The 17,254-nt window shown below is 56.8% G+C and overlaps 10 protein-coding genes across 10 annotated transcripts; 8 read left to right on the forward strand and 2 right to left on the reverse strand.

Annotated features, from left to right (window-relative positions):
- Positions 1–90: 90 nt before the first annotated feature.
- MYCTH_2308280 (uncharacterized protein) lies at positions 91–2,379 on the forward strand. Its single transcript, XM_003664956.1, has 2 exons — positions 91–591; positions 651–2,379. The coding sequence occupies exons 1-2, from the start codon at positions 449–451 to the stop codon at positions 2,197–2,199; spliced, it is 1,692 nt and encodes a 563-aa protein (XP_003665004.1). The 5' UTR covers positions 91–448; the 3' UTR covers positions 2,200–2,379.
- Positions 2,380–2,559: 180 nt separating this feature from the next.
- MYCTH_2128843 (uncharacterized protein) lies at positions 2,560–4,099 on the forward strand (the record flags this gene model as incomplete). The annotated part of the gene is made up of 3 exons (XM_003664957.1): positions 2,560–3,097; positions 3,187–3,929; positions 4,025–4,099. The coding sequence occupies 3 exons, from the start codon at positions 2,560–2,562 to the stop codon at positions 4,097–4,099; spliced, it is 1,356 nt and encodes a 451-aa protein (XP_003665005.1).
- A 28-nt stretch (positions 4,100–4,127) lies between these two features.
- On the forward strand, positions 4,128–4,885 carry MYCTH_2308281 (uncharacterized protein; the record flags this gene model as incomplete). The annotated part of the gene is made up of 1 exon (XM_003664958.1): positions 4,128–4,885. A coding segment is annotated over one exon (380 nt), but the record flags the coding sequence as incomplete, so codon positions are not given.
- Positions 4,886–5,561: 676 nt separating this feature from the next.
- Positions 5,562–6,910, forward strand: MYCTH_2308282 (uncharacterized protein). Its single transcript, XM_003664959.1, has one exon. It carries the CDS (start codon positions 5,584–5,586, stop codon positions 6,550–6,552), a length of 969 nt encoding a protein of 322 aa, XP_003665007.1. The 5' UTR covers positions 5,562–5,583; the 3' UTR covers positions 6,553–6,910.
- A 1,292-nt stretch (positions 6,911–8,202) lies between these two features.
- On the forward strand, positions 8,203–9,793 carry MYCTH_2308283 (uncharacterized protein). The gene has a single exon (XM_003664960.1). It carries the CDS (start codon positions 8,474–8,476, stop codon positions 9,002–9,004), a length of 531 nt encoding a protein of 176 aa, XP_003665008.1. The 5' UTR covers positions 8,203–8,473; the 3' UTR covers positions 9,005–9,793.
- Position 9,794: 1 nt separating this feature from the next.
- On the forward strand, positions 9,795–11,278 carry MYCTH_2308284 (uncharacterized protein). Its single transcript, XM_003664961.1, has one exon. The coding sequence runs from the start codon at positions 10,052–10,054 to the stop codon at positions 11,120–11,122; it is 1,071 nt and encodes a 356-aa protein (XP_003665009.1). The 5' UTR covers positions 9,795–10,051; the 3' UTR covers positions 11,123–11,278.
- MYCTH_2308285 (uncharacterized protein) lies at positions 11,279–11,953 on the reverse strand. The gene has a single exon (XM_003664962.1). The coding sequence runs from the start codon at positions 11,931–11,933 to the stop codon at positions 11,634–11,636; it is 300 nt and encodes a 99-aa protein (XP_003665010.1). The 5' UTR covers positions 11,934–11,953; the 3' UTR covers positions 11,279–11,633.
- Positions 11,954–12,277: 324 nt separating this feature from the next.
- MYCTH_2308286 (uncharacterized protein) lies at positions 12,278–12,791 on the reverse strand. The gene has a single exon (XM_003664963.1). The coding sequence runs from the start codon at positions 12,651–12,653 to the stop codon at positions 12,468–12,470; it is 186 nt and encodes a 61-aa protein (XP_003665011.1). The 5' UTR covers positions 12,654–12,791; the 3' UTR covers positions 12,278–12,467.
- Positions 12,792–14,727: 1,936 nt separating this feature from the next.
- On the forward strand, positions 14,728–15,908 carry MYCTH_2308287 (uncharacterized protein). Its single transcript, XM_003664964.1, has one exon. The coding sequence runs from the start codon at positions 14,906–14,908 to the stop codon at positions 15,473–15,475; it is 570 nt and encodes a 189-aa protein (XP_003665012.1). The 5' UTR covers positions 14,728–14,905; the 3' UTR covers positions 15,476–15,908.
- On the forward strand, positions 15,905–17,210 carry MYCTH_2308288 (uncharacterized protein). Its single transcript, XM_003664965.1, has 3 exons — positions 15,905–16,294; positions 16,364–16,402; positions 16,489–17,210. Coding segments are annotated over exons 2-3 (696 nt in total). The 5' UTR covers positions 15,905–16,294; positions 16,364–16,400; the 3' UTR covers positions 17,183–17,210.
- Positions 17,211–17,254: the final 44 nt, after the last annotated feature.

Here is a 17,254-nt window from a genome sequence, read left to right on the forward strand (position 1 = left end):
ATTGTGCATGTACATACATCGGAGGAGTTACCTAATAACATGAGAGCGTTTTGTTCTACCTTGTAAGGTTCAATTGGAACAAAACTAGGGGAGTGACGGCTCCCTGAGGCCAAGAACCTATTAAGCCCACTTTTATTCCATTCGACTGCAACAAGCAGACGCCGACCCTGCTAGAAACGATCTGATAAAAGGAACGTTCTCCAACACCCTGGCCAATCCTCCCTCCTCACTCCTTCTTTTCGGTTTCGTGGCTTACAATTTACTCAACCAACGCCTGCTTTCTGATCCACGCGTCTGATTCTCGCGTCTTTCCCGCAGATCTCGAACTAGACTCCCCACACAAAGAATGAAGAGAAGCGATTTCCTTTCTTGGCTGCGGCGCGCAGAGGCGCCCGTAGCACAACAGGAAGTTTCTCCTCAGAAAGTCGCTACCGATAGAGAAGCAAGCATGGCCAACGACGTTCCCCCCCTTGCACACAATGTCGACCGTGACTCGGACGAGATTTCGCTGGGTGCCCAAGCCGGCGTCCAGGGCGTCGAGGCGCTTGCCAAGGTTTGGACAAAATCCCACCTCATCCTCGCATACGTCTGGTAAGTTTTTTTGCAGCCACGGTCGCGCCGTTCCCGCCACTGATGTCGCCGCTATCTAGCATCTGGTGCATTGCCTTCGTAGACGCCATGCAGCAGGGCATGTCGACGACCCTGACGCCGTACGTGACGAGCTCGTTTAGCAGCCACTCTCTGACGGCCGCCACATCCATCTTCTCCAGTCTAATCGGCGGTCTCTTCAAACTGCCACTCGCCAAGATCCTGGACGTCTGGGGTCGCCCCCAAGGCTTTGTCACCATGATGGTTTGCCTGACAATCGGCCTGATCATGATGGCCGGCTGCAATTCTGTCGAGACGTATGCGGCCGGCCAGGTGTTCTACTGGGTTGGATACAACGGCATCACTTACACGATTTCCATCTTCATCGCCGACACCTCGGCACTCAAGAACCGAGCCTTGATGTTCGCCTTTGTATCTTCGCCCTACATCATAACCGTGTGGATCGGCGGACCGTTAGCGGATGCTTTTTACAACGGGCCTGGCTTCCGTTGGGGCTTCGGTGCCTTCGCCATCATCACGCCCGCGATATGCTCACCACTTCTCGCCTTGTTCTACATCAACTACCGAAAGGCCAGAAAGATGGGCCTCATCCCGGACCGGAAGAGCGACCGTACGTTATTGCAGTCGCTCAGGCACTATGCCATTGAGTTCGACCTGGTTGGCCTCATCCTGATCACGGCCGGCATGGCCCTGCTTCTGCTGCCGTTCAACCTCTATACCCGACAGGCTGAAGAATGGAGGTCGCCCATGCTGATCGCCTTCTTCATCGTTGGCGGCCTGATGCTGATCGCCTTCGCCTTGTACGAGAAATTTCTCGCTCCCAAGACATTTATCCCTTACGAGCTGCTCATGGACCGCACCGTTCTGGGCGCCTGCACCCTTGCCGGAGTGCTGTTTGTGTCGTTCTACATCTGGGACAGCTACTTTTCGTCATTCCTCCAGGTGGTAAACGGCCTCGACATGACAAAGTCGTCCTACATCCTCAACGTTTACAGTATCGGAAGCTGCTTCTGGTCCCTGGTGGCTGGCGTTTTGGTTCGCGTCACCGGCCGTTTCAAATGGTTGGCCGTCTACTTCGGCTTGCCCGTTACGATCCTCGGGGTCGGTTTGATGGCCTACTTTCGCCAACCGGATGTCAACATTGGCTACATTGTCATGTGTCAGATCTTCATCGCCGTGGCGGGAGGGACACTCGTCATCTGCGAGCAGATGGCCGTCATGGCAGCCACCACGCACCAGTACATTACCGTCGTGCTCGCCGTCGAGGCCATGTTCGCGAGCGTCGGCGGCGCCATCGGCTCGACTGTTGCGGGAGCTATTTGGAACGGCGTCTTTCCAAAGAAGTTGGCCCAGCACCTTCCGCCCGAGTCACAGGGCAGCTTGACAACCATTGTCGGCTCACTCGAGAAGCAACTGTCGTACCCCATGGGTTCGCCCACGCGGACGGCGATTCAACACGCGTACGGCGACGCGCAGCGCATCATGATCATTGCATCGACGGTCATTCAGGTTATCTCGGTTGCGTCGGTGGTTGTTTGGAAGGACTTCAGGGTAAAGGACTTCAAACAGGTCAAGGGCTTGGTCATCTGAGTTGGTGCCACGCAAGGAGATTTTTTCGTTTGGATACCCCTCTTGTCTGTTTGCATATTAGTTGCCTTGGGTGTTCAGGTAATTATGCACAAAGTACGTATGTATCTGCTGTTCATGTGGCTTCCTGAATTTGGTAAGCGCCAACTGTTCTCATCTCATTCGCCTTTCGTTAATAAGGTACCCATCCCCTCGGCTTCTTGCATCGAATGCAGCAACTGGGGAACCGAATTTTGGCTCGAGAGGTCCCCGGCATGATTCTGCAGCGGCCCGAAGACATACTAATAACCCCTTGAAGCCTATTTGGGTTACCATCCTGCGCAAAATGACCCTCTCGACAGCGAACATCAGAGTCCAAAGAGCATGGTGCTGTTCATGCCATATCTTCACTGGGAGACCGACAGGGGCCGCGCTCGATCTGCCAAGATTGTCAAAGGAGCCCGCAAATACAATCTGAGTTCCATCAGGGACGTGGTCGACCGGGCCAAGAATCGGCTCGCTCGCACCGAAACCCATGTTACCGTCGCACCGTCCTGGGAATCGCAGCCACAGCCCTCCACGCCTGGGCAGCATATCGACAGGAGAAGGGCGCTCGGGCATGCCCTCCGGTGCGCGTCTGCGCTTCTGGAAGCGATGAATTCGCATGTTGAAGAACAGCTGACGATGAGGTATCTGCACGCCGAGCCACCCTTGCACCCGAGAAGAACCCTCGATCAGGCGTATTACGGGGTTCTCAGGAGTACAGGTGCTCGAGACAGAGATCAAGCGGTGTACCGAGGAACGACCACCCAACCACACCAGTGCGTCGGGCCGGAGGCTTGTCCACAGTGCAAAGAAGACATCCGCAAGACGCCTCGAATCCTGATGGTGGATCAGCTCTGGCTCTGGTGCCTAGATGAGAGTATGCACATCTCTCTCTCTCTCTCTCTCTCTCTCTTTTTTTTTTTTCACCTTTAATTACATGGTCGGCCAAGTGCTGACACTGTTCAGAAACAATTATTACCAGCTTCCCACGTCGCTGGGGCCGAAACAGACCAGATTCCTCGGCAATCTACAAGAGCCTGGGCACACGGCTTCGACATGCACGCCGCGGCGAGAGTTCGTCCGCCTACGACCTCGCCCTGATGATTATAGACGAGACTTCTCGAGTGTTCTTTGACAGAACCAAAACCGATACGGATCAGCCCAACCTTGTCGAGCTCTTCAACGCTGCTATCCGCGATCTGACCTACAAGCAGACGGCCGCGTTCAACCAGCTTCTCATCTACACGCATCTTGCTTCTCGCGACTACCGGCGCCAGCGATACCTGTCGTCTGACGGCCCGACACAGAACCATCTCCTCAACATCAACCCGGAGGGCGAGCTGCTCAAGGAGGTCAAGGACACCCAGGACGAGCTGCACATCATGATCCGCATCAAGGAGCAGCACCAGGCGGTTGTGGAGAGCTTTGTCAAGCACATTCGACGGGCAGTCACGCCTCTTGTCCGCGCCCATCGCCCCTTTGCCGCGCAGACGTCGCCGGGATGGGATGCGGCACTCGGCGCCGCATCGCTCGAGCGCAGCGGTCTTCACCACTCTCAGGACCCGGACCTGGGTGGCATCCGCGAGGAACAACAACGCCAGAGCGCCCAGCGCACTCTGAACAAAACCGACGTCCTCCTCGAGGACATCGACGAGAGGATCGGCGAGCTCCGCGCCCTGCAGCAAAACGCCCAAAACACCTCCTCAGCGGTACGCATCCCCTCCCCTCTCCCCCCTCCCGCATACTCTCAAATTACGTACTTAGATTGCCATATGACGCCCAAGCTAACGGCATCCTTCCGCAGCTCAAGGACCTCCTGACGCTCAAGCAGCATCAGGCCGGCGTGATCGAGGCGCGCGAGGCGGTCAAGCAGGCGTAGCTGACGCTCAAGCAGGGGCAATCGATCATGATGTTCACGGTGGTGGCCATCGTCTTCCTGCTGCTGTCCTTCTGCGCGTCCGTCTTTGGGATGAACGCGACCGAGTTCAGCGCCGATGCGCGGCTGCCGCTGGTGGCGGAGCTGCGCGTCATGCTCCCCGTCTCGGCCGGCGTCATCCTCGTCTCGTTCGCGCTGGCCTTCTCGCGCGGCGTCTTGTCCAACGGCGCCGCCGTGCTTGCTCGCCCGCAGCGCGGCCAGCTTCGCGTGGAACACGGCGGCGACCTGGATCGCCGTCAAAACGGGGCCGTACCTGCTCGGGCGCGAGATGGTCGTCCAGGTGAACCGGCTCCGGGACCGCGAGGGGACGGTGACGTGCGGCATGAAGACGGAGGTGCTCAGGAGGGATAAGAACCTGGAGAGGGTGCGGGCCGCCGCGCACGTCAGGGCCCTGGCGAGGCAGCGGCAGACGCAGCCGTCGGCGGCGGCGGCGAGCCGTGGCGGCGGTCAGCCCGTGTTCCGAGCGTCCACCCAGCAGCTCCAGTCCGTTCATGCGCATCTCCAGTGTGAGGAGCGAGGGGATGGAAGATGTCGAGTTGGGGGAGAGGAGGTCGCAGAAGCAAAGCTCTCAGATCCATCTCGTAGAGGGTAGATGAGATGTTTGATGTACATGTAGCAGGACTGGTAAGGTGAAAGGGGTTTATGAATCATCAGAGTGTGAGAACCAGGCCTTTGTAATAAAGTAATTAATGTTCCAAATATACGGATTAGGTAGATGATAGGTGATGGGAGCATCTTGTTCCATGGAACTCTCCGTCTGGGGTGTAGTGTATAATCGATCATCTATAATTAGTGTGACTACACTAGCGTCACCCCCTATTCACTAATTAGTGCTAACCTATCGGACCCAAAACGGAGAACCCGCCCCCGTTAGGGAACCACGGCCAGGATGGTAGGCTACAAGGGCGCCTAAGCCTGACCACGCAACCTTGTCGAGTAATGGATTAGGCTTCCGCTGGCAAGGTAATTAGCAAGCGCGCTAACCGCGAACAAGGCAGAATTCCGGAAGAGGGCCAGGGCACTGAACTCTCGTCAGATTCACGACCTACATGCATCCATCGGCCGATTACGGATCCTATAACCAGGGGCGTTGTCAGACGATCCAGACCGAACCTGTCAGATTAACACTTTTTAACTGCGCTGGACCTTATCATGCTGTAGTTACGCCGTACCTAGTCACCTCCTGTCTAATTACATCTTCTTTCAATTATTCTCCTACGCAGTAGACCAAATAATTACCTTGATTGAGGCTTTGACACCAAAGCACACCTCTTCGTCAAAGAGAGACGGGCGACAGCCGTTTGACAGCGAAAGACTCTCCCCTCCACAATCACGAACCCTAATTACGCAGTAATCAGTGGTTTAAACCCCTCCCCCCCCCTCTTTTTTTTTTTTTTTTTTTTTTTTTTTTTTTTTTTTCCACCAACATGGCGGCCCTCCCGCCCGGCGACTTTCACTTCTTCCCCGTCCCTGGCGCCCCCATCAACCCGCCGCCCATCGTGCTCACCCGGTCAACGACATGGACCTACTGCGGCCCGCTGCTGACGCTCGGGAACGACGACGACAACAACAACAACAACAAGAACAACAAGAACAACGACGACGCGACAGCGGCGGCAGCAGCAGCAACAGCAGCAGCCAAGCTCCCGCCCACCTTCGCCGCCTGGTCGGCGCACACGCTCGCGCCGGGCTCGGCCCCGCTCCTCCCGCGGCTCGTCCCCTTCCTGCGGGCGACCCACGTCTTCCTGCGCCGCCACGGCGTCCACCACTACTGGCTCACCCTCCGCGCGTCCAAGCCGACGCACGACTTTGACACGGCGCGCTGGCACACCGACGACGACTTTTTCGAACCCCCTCGCGGTGCCAGCAGTACCAGCGACGACAGCAGCAGCAGTGGAAGCAGTAGTAGTAGTACCCGGATCCGGTGGAAGCTGTGCGGGACGCTGCAGGGTCCGGGGACGCTGTTCGCGGCGGAGGCGGCGCGGCCGCACGCGTGCGCGGTGGTGCGGTGCGCGGCGTGCGGGCGGAGGGGCGAGGCGGTCCGGGAGGAGGCCCGGGCGGGCCTGGCCGGGGCACGGGTCGCGCAGACGGCCTCGGGCGGCGCCGAGATCGCCTTCTTCCGGCTGGGCGAGGAGGAAGGGGCGGTGCACTCGGAGCCGCCGATCGACCGCGACCGCGTCTTCGTCAACGTCGTCCCCGGCACCGAGGCCGATCTGCGGGCGCTCATGGCCCGCTGGGGCATGGAGTTCCCCCGGAGCTGGACGCTCGGAGTCCCCGTGACGATTCTCCCGCATACTGGCGACGGGGATGATGATGATGATGCCGCTGCGGCGGGCGGGGAGAGCAAGACGGAGGAGGTACTACCGAGCGCCAGGCATCTCGAGGCGGCGGCGTAGGCTCGGTGTTTTTTTCCTCGGTGGTATGATACAATCTTTCGTGGTGGCGTGGTCAGCAGCAACAACAACACCCCCGCGTGTCGCGGCAACGGATGCAGCCTGATCATGTTTGTCCAGATTAAGTAATCGTATTGTATGTTTATTTTTTTGCATGTGTTCCGGGATGGGATGTTGACGAGTGGCTGAACTCTCCTGTCATCTCTCACTACCTAATTACCTACCTAAGCTGCTCTCGGCTATCCCGTTTCTGATGTGTAATTAGGAGTGATATAGGAATATCAAGTCGAACTCAAGTATACATTGGCACCGGATCGAGCATCAAGGTAAAGCAACAATCTACTACTGTGTAAGGTTCAAGGGCACCAGGACAATGCTCGGTTTGACTAATTATAGGTGTTGTAAGCACCATCCTTGCATAGTTGGCTTTCTGTTTTTAAGTGCTCTCATCCGCTCATCCTTAGCGTGCCCAGCCCGTTTTGGCATGCCATAGAAAGGGCGCCGATCTCAAGGCCTCGAACCGCGGCCCGTCCCACATGACAAAGCCCAGGAGCGACAAGAGCCCGTGGGTCGGTTGGCCTTCCCGCCTTGTGTTGGGGTCCCTCTCTCCCAAATGTCGTACGTGTATCTGCCGTCGAAGGTGTCCACCCAGGCGAGAGGCACGGCGGTGACGCAGCCGCCGTCGAAGCGGAGGTCGCAGGGGAACAGGAGGACCCCTTAGTGGTGTGCTGTGCCTCGCGATCTTGTTCTGGTGGGAGAGCAGGCTCCGCTCCTCCTCGGCCCCGGCCACATCCGGCCTTCCCCCGCGGAAGCGCGCCACGTCATCGAGCACCCGCTGCCACCCTTGCTCATCCGCCGCTCGTGGTGGACGGGAACCTCGTGCGAAGGAATATTACTACTGCGTAGAGGACAAAACGGATCGCTATCGCGATAAGCCGTAGTGCACTACGAAGTACTCGGTAATACTGTACGGAGTAAGTACATACATACACTACATACAGTACATGCCCACATACACTAGTGTCGGGAACACTCCGCAAGCACTCCCTAGTACGGACGTAGAGGGGTTCCTCTACTGATTCAGGCAAGGTGCGGGCGTCGCCCTGGTAGGTGGGACTCGGATCCAGCCGAAGGCGCGCGAGTCAGCGAACTGCAAAAGACAAAGATGGCACCTCTCATTCAGCCTTCCTAACCTCATGGGACGGTTTCATGGGGCGCTTCAGCTAATTATTTTCCCTGAAAACAGGCGTTCAAGCCCAGCGACAAGAGTCGACAAGGTTTTTTTTTGTCGTGGGTCACTTCTTTCTCGAAGCACTGCACGAGTTACCTCGAAGGAAATCCAATTCCAGACAGAATATTACCTACGTTTGACCAACACCCAACACAGCCCAACACAGCGATAACAACAAAAAATAAGGTGAAGTAGTCTGTTTATTAGGCATGTAATGATGTACAATACAGTACATACAGTATGTATGTATGTTCGTACCCACATTGCAGTTCTAAAAACCGCCATAGTGGTTGTTGAGGCACTGCGCCTCAAATCTCGATGCGGCTGGCCTTGCCGCCTAAGATTTTACGAGATTAGGTTAAACACCGGCACGCTAACAGATACGCTAGACAGGGCCAATGTAACCGTGGAACACACGGCACGGAGGACCCAAACCACTCGCTCTAGCACGCTAACGAGGTACTCCGTAGTATTAATCCGTAGTGGGATCCTTCCGAAAACTCGGAAAATGCCCCTGAATCTCTCTGCCTACCCGGTACTCCTTGGCATCGCGACTGAATGAAAATGAGACGATCTTTGCTCAGTTTTCGGACGGTTGCACCCTTCCCCATCGAGACAATACCTTACCTTATTATCTTCTCACCCCGAGCAAAGCTGGCCGTTTTCATCTCTCAATTCATTATTGCTGCCACCATGAGATTCTCGCTGTGGACAACGTCGGCGCTGGCGGTCGCAGCCAGCGCGCAGAAGGAGGCACCGGCACGGCAGCAGATCAAGATTGACGCCGTCTTCCCCCGCAACGAGACGTACAGAGAAGCCCGGATATTCCCCATCATCTTTGCGGTTCAGAACATGACGGCCATCCGGGGGTCAAACGCCACCTTCGAGCTCTCTTGGGGCATCCAGCGGCTCAATGATGGCTATTCGCCCGCGGGAATCCTCCCTGACGAGGGCTCCTTCTTGCTGAGGCCGAACGACACCGAACCGGCCCGGGGCTCCGAGGACAAGAACAAGTATATGTTCCAGTGGTACCTCTTCCGGTTGACGGACGAGGGCGGACATCTCCATTCGTGCGTCCCGCCCAAGGAGACCGATAGTCACAGTTCCGCAAACGGACTTATGATCTTTCAAGCAAAATGGAACGCCTACCTTCGGTTCCACGGGCTGGAGGACGCCGATTACCTTCGCAAGGTTGCGACATCCCGGAGTGCCCCGAGTTCCTGACGCTGGTCGAGAACGCCACCAGCCCAGGCTGCCCCACCGTCCAGGAGGTCCAGGGAGCCCAGGGCAACCCTTGCGCCGTCAAGATCGACCGGCCCGCCGTCACCAGGAACGCTGTCAGAAAAGACACGATGCTGAGGAGGTGGGGGCCCTTGACCTGGACGCGAAATGATACCCCAAGAGAGAGAGGGCTAGAGGAAGGGAACGCGGGAAGGCGGGAGAAAACGGTGGGAAAGTGATGTCAGCGAGACACTATTGTGCCCATTATTTACAGCATCGACGCATGATCCATTTTGGTGAGGATTAATTACGTGCTATGACTTAAAATAAGTTGTTTGTTATTTCCGGACCTATCTCCAGCTGAGCCAGGGCGTTTGGGGATCTGCAAAGTGTTTAAGAGTGGACCGATGGAATCATACAGAGGATTATTAAGTCTTCGCGATTGTAATATTTGTTGTTGATTAATCAAACAGTCTCCTCGAGGGAAACGTCACTCCGACAATTGGGTGATTGGCCGTGTTCGGCATTGTGTCTGACTATACGAGCCAGCAACCGGTTTTGGTTGTTTCACGACCGGGATTGGCCAATTGCTGGGCTGTTTGACAGGTATAGGGCAACGCGTCCTGCAGCCACAGGGCTCCCCCGCCTGCCAAGTTTACATGTCAGCCATGTCGAGGAAACACCCGGGATGGGGCGGGTAATGTCAAGAGGACGCGTCTAGACCCCGGTACGACGGAGAGACATGACGGAGAGACATGTACGTGTCCGCTACACTATAGAAATATATACGTACATACATACGTATATATATATATGTAAGGCGTTATTCAACGAGCAAACACGTCCATCCGACCCTGTAAAGCGCCCTCCTTCGCGCCTCGCCCAACTCCCCATCACCCTCTTTCTCTCACTCTTTCTCTCACTCTTTTTCTCGTCCTTTTTTTCACACACCCTCTCTCGACAGTCAGTCTGTCAGTCAGTCACGCACCCGACTTTTAGACAGACAAACCACCCACACGCCTAATACCACACAACACCCACACCCTCGACATGCACAGCAGCAGCAGGATCGCCACCATCACAACACTGCTGGGTGCCCTGACGGGCGCGGCCCTCGCGCTCGTCCAGCCGGGGCAGCAGCAGCCACAGCCGCAGCCGCCGGCAGTGACGCCACCGGCGGTGCTGCATCCGGCGGCGGCTCGCTTTCTCCGGCTCGACGACCGCGACGGCTTGTCCGACCTGGTGAGCGATGAGTTTTCGAGCCTGCGCGGGGACGTCTCCGACGTGCCCGGCGACGTGAGCTCCCACATCTCGGAGGTCACGCGGGCGCTGAGCACCATCAGCACGGGCGACGTGGCCAAGTCGTCGACCTGCTGGCAGCTGTACAACTCGTTCGCCCAGTCGGTCGGCCAGCCGCAGCCGCCCGAGACCAACACGGCGCTGGCCTCCTGGCTGGCCTCGTCCGTCCTCCACGTCGGCGGCGTCCTGGCCGGCAACGACCGCGACGGCGACCTGCTCACCGCCACCGAGCTCATCCAGAGCTCCCTCACCACCGAGTGCGACCCCAGCCTCACCGCCACCGTCACCCCGCCCGCCTCCCTCAGCTCCGCCTGGTCGACCTGGAAGGAACACTCGAGCGCCTGGATCGCCCAGGCCGTCCCGGCCGCCCACAGCATCGCCGACCGCTGCGGCGGCGTCGTCGGCGCCCAGGTCCAGATGCTCATCGTCACCGACTCCGAGTCCTGCACTAAGGCCGTCCTCGATCTCGTCCACGCCGTCCACGGCGGCGGCGGCAACGACGGTGATCACGGCCACACCAGTGGCGGCGGTGGCTCGCACACCACCAGCGCTTCCGAGGCGAGCACCACCTCGTCCGTCTCGCCCTCGCTCACGAGCGGCGCGAGCGAGCCCTACGTCTCGCCCACCGGCGGTGCCGGCGGCGGCGGCGGCGGCGACGACGACGGCAACGGAGGCTCGGAGGAGGAGCAACCCACCGGAACGGCTGACTCCGGCCGCACGACCGGCCTGCCCACCGCCGGCGCGCCCAAGGAGACCGGGTTGGCTGTGTTCATGGTGGCCGCCGCTGCGGCGGTTGCTGGCGCCGTTGTTGTCGGCCTGTAAAACAGAGGGCAAAGTGAAAAGTTTAGCAACGAAGGCCGAGTGCGGGATATGCCTGGGCCTGGGCTTTTTTTTCCCAGCAGGATGAATGCGTGGACAGAAGAAGATGCTGCAGTTCTCGTGTTTGATGGAAGCATGGTAGTCTAGCAGTAGTTCCCAAGTCTCTGTTCGTCCTTGTCGCCACGTTTTGGCTGCAATCCTTGTCAGGGCGTTAAATCCGAGTGATGCGATTATATGCCGAGACAATCTCGCGTATAATAATTAGTTAATCAACCAAGTATCTGCTCTGTTTCAGTGCGGGATCATGACCGGTTTATGACGAGCTGTGTCTTTGTCTTCCGGTTGATCCTACGTAATAATTACTCCTTAGTGTCAGAATACCCATACTTAAGGTGCAATTGCTGGCGGGCAATTGCGGCGGGCAATTGCGGCGTCCCTTTTGCTTTTCGACACTTAGGACAAGCAAGAGAGCTCGAAAGAGAACCAAGTGTCAGAAGCGTCTTACACCAAGGCATTAATATGAGACAGACAATGCAGCTACGCGGTAGGACTGCTGTCTGCGAACCGAAGAAACAAGATGCGGCCGGAAGCACAGCCGATGGCTGTCAAGGTCCCAGATAATTATTGCTGCAGATGATGGCCGATACTCGGGTGGCAGCCTCAGTCGCTCCTCTCCTTGACGTGTGATCCAAGGGCCGAATGTATCGAAGTCAACCGCCGATGCGAGCTTGGTCGCATCGTGCGACCAGGCAATCGAGTAGACAGCGCGGGTATGGCCCTCGAGCGTTTGTAGGCAAGTCCAGTTACGCGGCATGACCGGTTTTTGGAAGATCCATCGAGGCTCTTCGCATCTGAATTGCGTCCTTGTTAATCATACTACCGGAGGGACCGAATACTAGTGCCGAAGCATATTATGTCTGCAGCGGGGCGTTTTCGATTGCCCACTTGTAGTAATTAGAGGACAAATCGACATGCACCTCGGACTCGGTCGATGAGGAGTGGCGCCCCTGTTGCTATCCCCTAATAGAACGTTAGCGTGTGGCTTCGTTAATTAGATGGTGTAGCGGAACGCTCACCTCGACCGATTTCTCGAGGGCCAGCATCAAAGCAACCCCGTCCGAGATGCTCCGTAGGAGACTCGGGGCCTCGGTCAGTTGCGGCTGGATATCAGCCACTTTACATTTTGGCATTCTGACGATTTTTTTTGCTATAAGCCCGAGAAGCCGGTCGGGGTCCCCGGTACACTCGTCAAGCGCGTCGTTGATGATGTAGCTTCTCTGTGAGGGGTCGCCTTTGAGGTCGTCAAGGATGCTGGTGAAGATCTTCGATAGCGCCACCAATGCGTTAATTACGACCTCTGAAGCGGAAGGAAAAGAGAGACGCCGGCCATCACGATGGATGCGTAAGGGAGATCCCTGACGGCAGACCTGACGACCTCTTCGGCCCATTTCACGATGCCGGCGATGTTGGCTACAACGTCTTGCAGGACAATTTTATGCCCCAGCAGCGTCGTGCTGATCTGTTGTTGATTCATGTGCTCTAGGCCAAGCTCGGCTATCCTTTCCAGCTGCTTTTAGCGCGTAATAGGGTCTCGAGGAAAGTAAATTATGGTCTTGCCGACATCTTCCTCGCTTGTTCGCTGCAGCGTATGCGTCTGGGCTGCATCGCCTTGTGTCAGCATTCAGATAGAGCAACCACTTGGGGGTCCAAGACTTACCCTTAGCGAGGGCCTCGGACAAGAGATTCTCATACTCAGCAATCTGTTCGGGCTTTTCAAGCCGTAAAGCATCATAATTATGCCTTATCCCAGAGGGAGCCGCCCGCTAGCTCCCTCGTATCTGCAGCTCGAACACCTGCTGCCGCCCGAGAGCTCTCTGATTCCCCGTCGCCACGTTCGGTTCCAGAAACGGGCGATGACGTGTCCAGAAGGGCAGGCAGAGATGCCGGGTGAAGGGGAGCCGATGCATCAGTTCGCGGTCGGAGGGCCGGAAGGAGTCGTCGGAGTTGACGAGACAGAATGCTCAGGATCGTGGATAACGTGGACTGGAGCTTGTCAGTATTAAGCAGAACAAATGGTCATGTCAGTGTCTCATACCTTGGGGATGAGCCTGCTAAAGAGCTCGGTGCCGTGGTCTGAGGAGAGGCATCTCGTCTTGTTCTCTTGGATAATTAGTTTCTCCCAGGCGCGGTTAGCAGCTGTTTCGACGGCCTCGTTCTGGATTCGAATTTATCTCCGGCCATAGCTCCCGTAAAAAAAAATTTCAAGCTTTTAACTCCTATAGGGACTAACTTCTTTATTGCTGGGGAAGCTGGCGACTTGCGTTAGATATTTTGTATCCAAAACGTGAGGGACGCGCGAAAGGTTGAAGAGTCTGAACCCTGGCAGCAGCGCACAGCCCAGATTATTGCCTTCTTTTCACGCTTCATTCTACCCTATTTAATGCTGCGCTTAGAGCTTCCATCCAAAATCAAGAAATAACCTGCCACATTTTCTTTTTTTTTTTTTTTTTTTGGATTTCCTCAGGGCAACTGGCAATCTTTTCTACCAATTGAAAGTGTCAAGTTGAGGTGGACGAGCCCCAGATCTTCGGTCTGCAGCTTGAGAACGAGACAGGCGTGATGACCGTGGTACCTGCGGGAAGTTGATAACCTCTATTGCTCTAATACATGGCACTGCAGGAGACATCAAGCTGAGACATCAAAGGCATCCCGTCTCCTGTCTCCGGGGAAGAGAGAGGAGGGAAGTCGCCAGGTGTGAACTTTGTCGTTCGTTGTTCAGCCTCGGCAACGCCTTACTACTGTGTATGGCTGTCACGGTGACCAAGGGAGTGCGGAATAAATGGTGTGACTGTCTGCGCGCAGCCACAGTCGCCTCGAGAGGCAGTGGGGGTAGGAAAAAGTTTTGTGTGATGATTGGTTACCTCTGGCTTGGATTGGCGGTTTCAGACGGTGCTGCTCTGCTGTGCCCACAAGAACAACACCCCTGTCATTACTATGTACGGATCCGTACTCCGTAGATGGTAGACCCAAGCACACGGTCCACGTTGCGTTCTTTTTGGTCCACACAGTACTCCGTACACGTGTGCTTAGGCCAAAAGCATGCCTAAAAAGGACAAAAATCTTGGGACCGAGTTTGCTTAGCGATTTTAAATCTCCTGTGTGAAGAAGATGAGTATTTGCTTCCCGTGCATATGGCATGCACAGCCCAGCGACTGCTGGGATCAGTCTTGCAGAAGGGCTCGCACTGCGGTGAAGTTGAAGCTGCGGCTGAGCAAGGTTACTGTCCATCTATGCCCAATCCAGTATAACCAAGATTGCCGATTGGCTGTGCAGGCCAATTAGAGGGCCATCTGCCCCCCCTGCGAGTGGGTGCCACGGGAGAATGCTACCCGACCGCCAGAGTAAGCAGCAGCAGCTTCTCGCATTGCAAGCCCCAGACAGAAATAGGTTAAGGTTATTGGGGCAGCGTTTCACGCAGATCCAAGGACCAGGCTGGAACGTTGGGAACAAGCGCGATCGTGTGAGGCGTTGAGAGGGTTGGAGGGCGCGGAGATGCGGATGACTGGAACGAGTATTAAGAGAAATCGTCCCCGACAAAAAGCGGGACTACGTTGTTCAACACTTTAGTTCGCTTTTCTGACTCTTGCTTAATCTTGGTCGTGTCTCTTCGGAGTCTTCGTCCTCTTTTTGCCGGCCTTTTTTTTTTTTTTTTCGTCACCACCAGATCACTCGTTTTCTGTTTCGCTCGCTTCCTCTCGACGAAAGGGAAGAGAAGAAGCAAACAAAATGTCGTACGAAATGTCGAATACGCAGAACATGACCTACCCGTACCCTCCACCGGCTACCGCCGTGGCTGTTCCGCAGCCAAAGAGCCGGTTTTCGAAATGGTGGCCCCTCGGTTTCTTCATCGCCGCCATCCTCCTCATCATCATCGGCGGAGCGCTGGTGGGCGCGTGGACCGCCAACGCCGACTGCTCGTACGACGACTATTACTACTCGTGCGACCACAATACGGGCATGCTCTGGGGCGCCGTCGCCTGCTTCGTCATCGGCGGTCTCCTCAAGCTGACCGCATGGATCCTGCTCATCGTGTGGTGCGTCAAGCGCAGCACCCGCGTGCCGACGTCCGTCTCGTACAGCTACCAGCCCTTGAACTACGCCGGGCCCGTGCCCACCGCCGCCCCTGCCCCGCCCGCTCCGCTGTACCAGAGCGGCGCCCCCTACCAGAACGCCCCGCCCTACCAGAGCGCCGGCGCGCCCCCGGCTCCGCAGCAAAAGGACGCGGTGCGGTATTGCGCCCAGTGCGGCTCCGGCACCACCTCGCCGTACTGCCCTCAGTGTGGTGTCAAGGTGTAAGGAGGAGGGGAGTGACGTGGCGCATCGATCCGATCGGTGGTTCCGGCATAATTAGAACCCGACGGGGAATGTTCGAGAATGCAATGCCGATGCCTCGGCGCTTGAGATCCGTCGCACGCACACCCGACACTCGTCGTGTGTAGTGGAGGGCAGTCTGCGCGTCAGCATGGCACGACTTGTCTCAGTGGGGTTTTACACAGTTTCCATGGCTGATTGACAATGGCGGTTGTTGGGTTTAATCTTTATAGAGGGTTGTTATTGCTGTCATACGTCGGTTGAAGGGTGGTTGCGGACACGATACCTGGAGAAGACTGGAATTGAGCGGTCCTGAAATTGGGTCGATGGGTTTGCATCTCATGCATATTCTTTTCTGGTTCGCTGACGGGTATGTATGTCTGTGGAGGACTATGGTTAGCGAGGTTTTCTTTTTCTTCTTGCACTTTTTGCAAAATACCCCTTGAACTCGGGTTGTTTTATTTGGTGCAACATTCCCGGCGATGATGCAGGTGACTTTGCAGGCTGGAGTTTGCAATTAGCGAATCTGCCCTACATACATATGTACATACATGCACAGAACCCAGTACGCGTACGGAGTACTCTCTCCGCTGCACACAATATACGCGGGCTGCGGGGCGCTCAGCTGCCCCGCCCCTCCATGCGAGCGTGACGCAACCGTGTCCATGGTAATGGATTGGAGGGTTCTCATTCAGCGAGGATGAGAGATCATCTGCACGCACACAAGAAAACAACCAGGAGCTTGCCTGAGCCTGAATTTTTCATCACGCAAACCCCCCCGCGTAATGCGCTGACACATACGGAGTGAGTGATCAAGATCGTTTTGATCACTTCGCTCGCACGTTCACTCGATCTCATCTCAAAGCATTCCGGCGTCCCGAGATCACTGCAACATCGCATCGCCAATACCATGTACGTGTAAAAAAAAAAAAGTAGACCCATCATGCCGATCTTCTCTTTTCACCAAAAATTGACGCTTTGAATGTTAATTACGCCAGGATCGATCCGGCCATCCGCATCCGCCGGGCCATCCACGCCAACGACGCGATGCTCGTGCGGCGCATCCTCAAGTCGCACCCCCACCTCCTCCACAACCCGGACCACTCGCCGGCGGGCAACGCCAACTCGAACCTGCACCTGGCCGCGTCGCTCGGCCACCTAGCCATCTGCGAGCTCCTGGTCGAGCTCGGCCACGAGGCCGAAGGGCCCGCCCTCAACGACGACCACCAGACGGCGCTGATGCTGGCGGCCGCGGGCAAGCACACGGACGTGGTCTTCTTCCTCTGCAAGCACGACCCGGGCTCGATCCTGCGCCAGGACGTGCGGGGCCGCGACGCCATCATGGAGGCCAGCCTGTCCGGGGACGACACGGCCCTGCAGATCCTGCTGACCTACGCCCCCGGGGGCGCCGCCGCCGCGCTCGCCCGGGCCGACGTCGACGGCAACACGGCCCTGCACTACGCCAGCAGCACCGGCAACGTCACCATCCTGCGCACCCTCCTCGCCGCCGGCGCCGACCCGGCCCGCAAGAACGCCTGGGACTGGACGGCCGAGGCCTACAGCGCCACCGTCCAGACCGAGGTCTACTTCCGCAGCCTGGTCGACGAGAAGGACAACCGGAAGGAGGGTGTCAAGCGCGAGGGCAAAGTGGTCAAGCCGGCGGCGACATGGTGGGGCGGCGGCTGGAATTGAGCGACTATTTTATTAATCTTTATTGTGTTAATTATTATGTCTTGTTTTACATCTATTTTAATATTTTTTTCT

The sequence above is a fragment of the Thermothelomyces thermophilus genome, chromosome 5 (genome assembly GCF_000226095.1).
Source record: "Thermothelomyces thermophilus ATCC 42464 chromosome 5, complete sequence".
Classification (NCBI taxonomy): Eukaryota; Fungi; Ascomycota; class Sordariomycetes; order Sordariales; family Chaetomiaceae; genus Thermothelomyces; species Thermothelomyces thermophilus.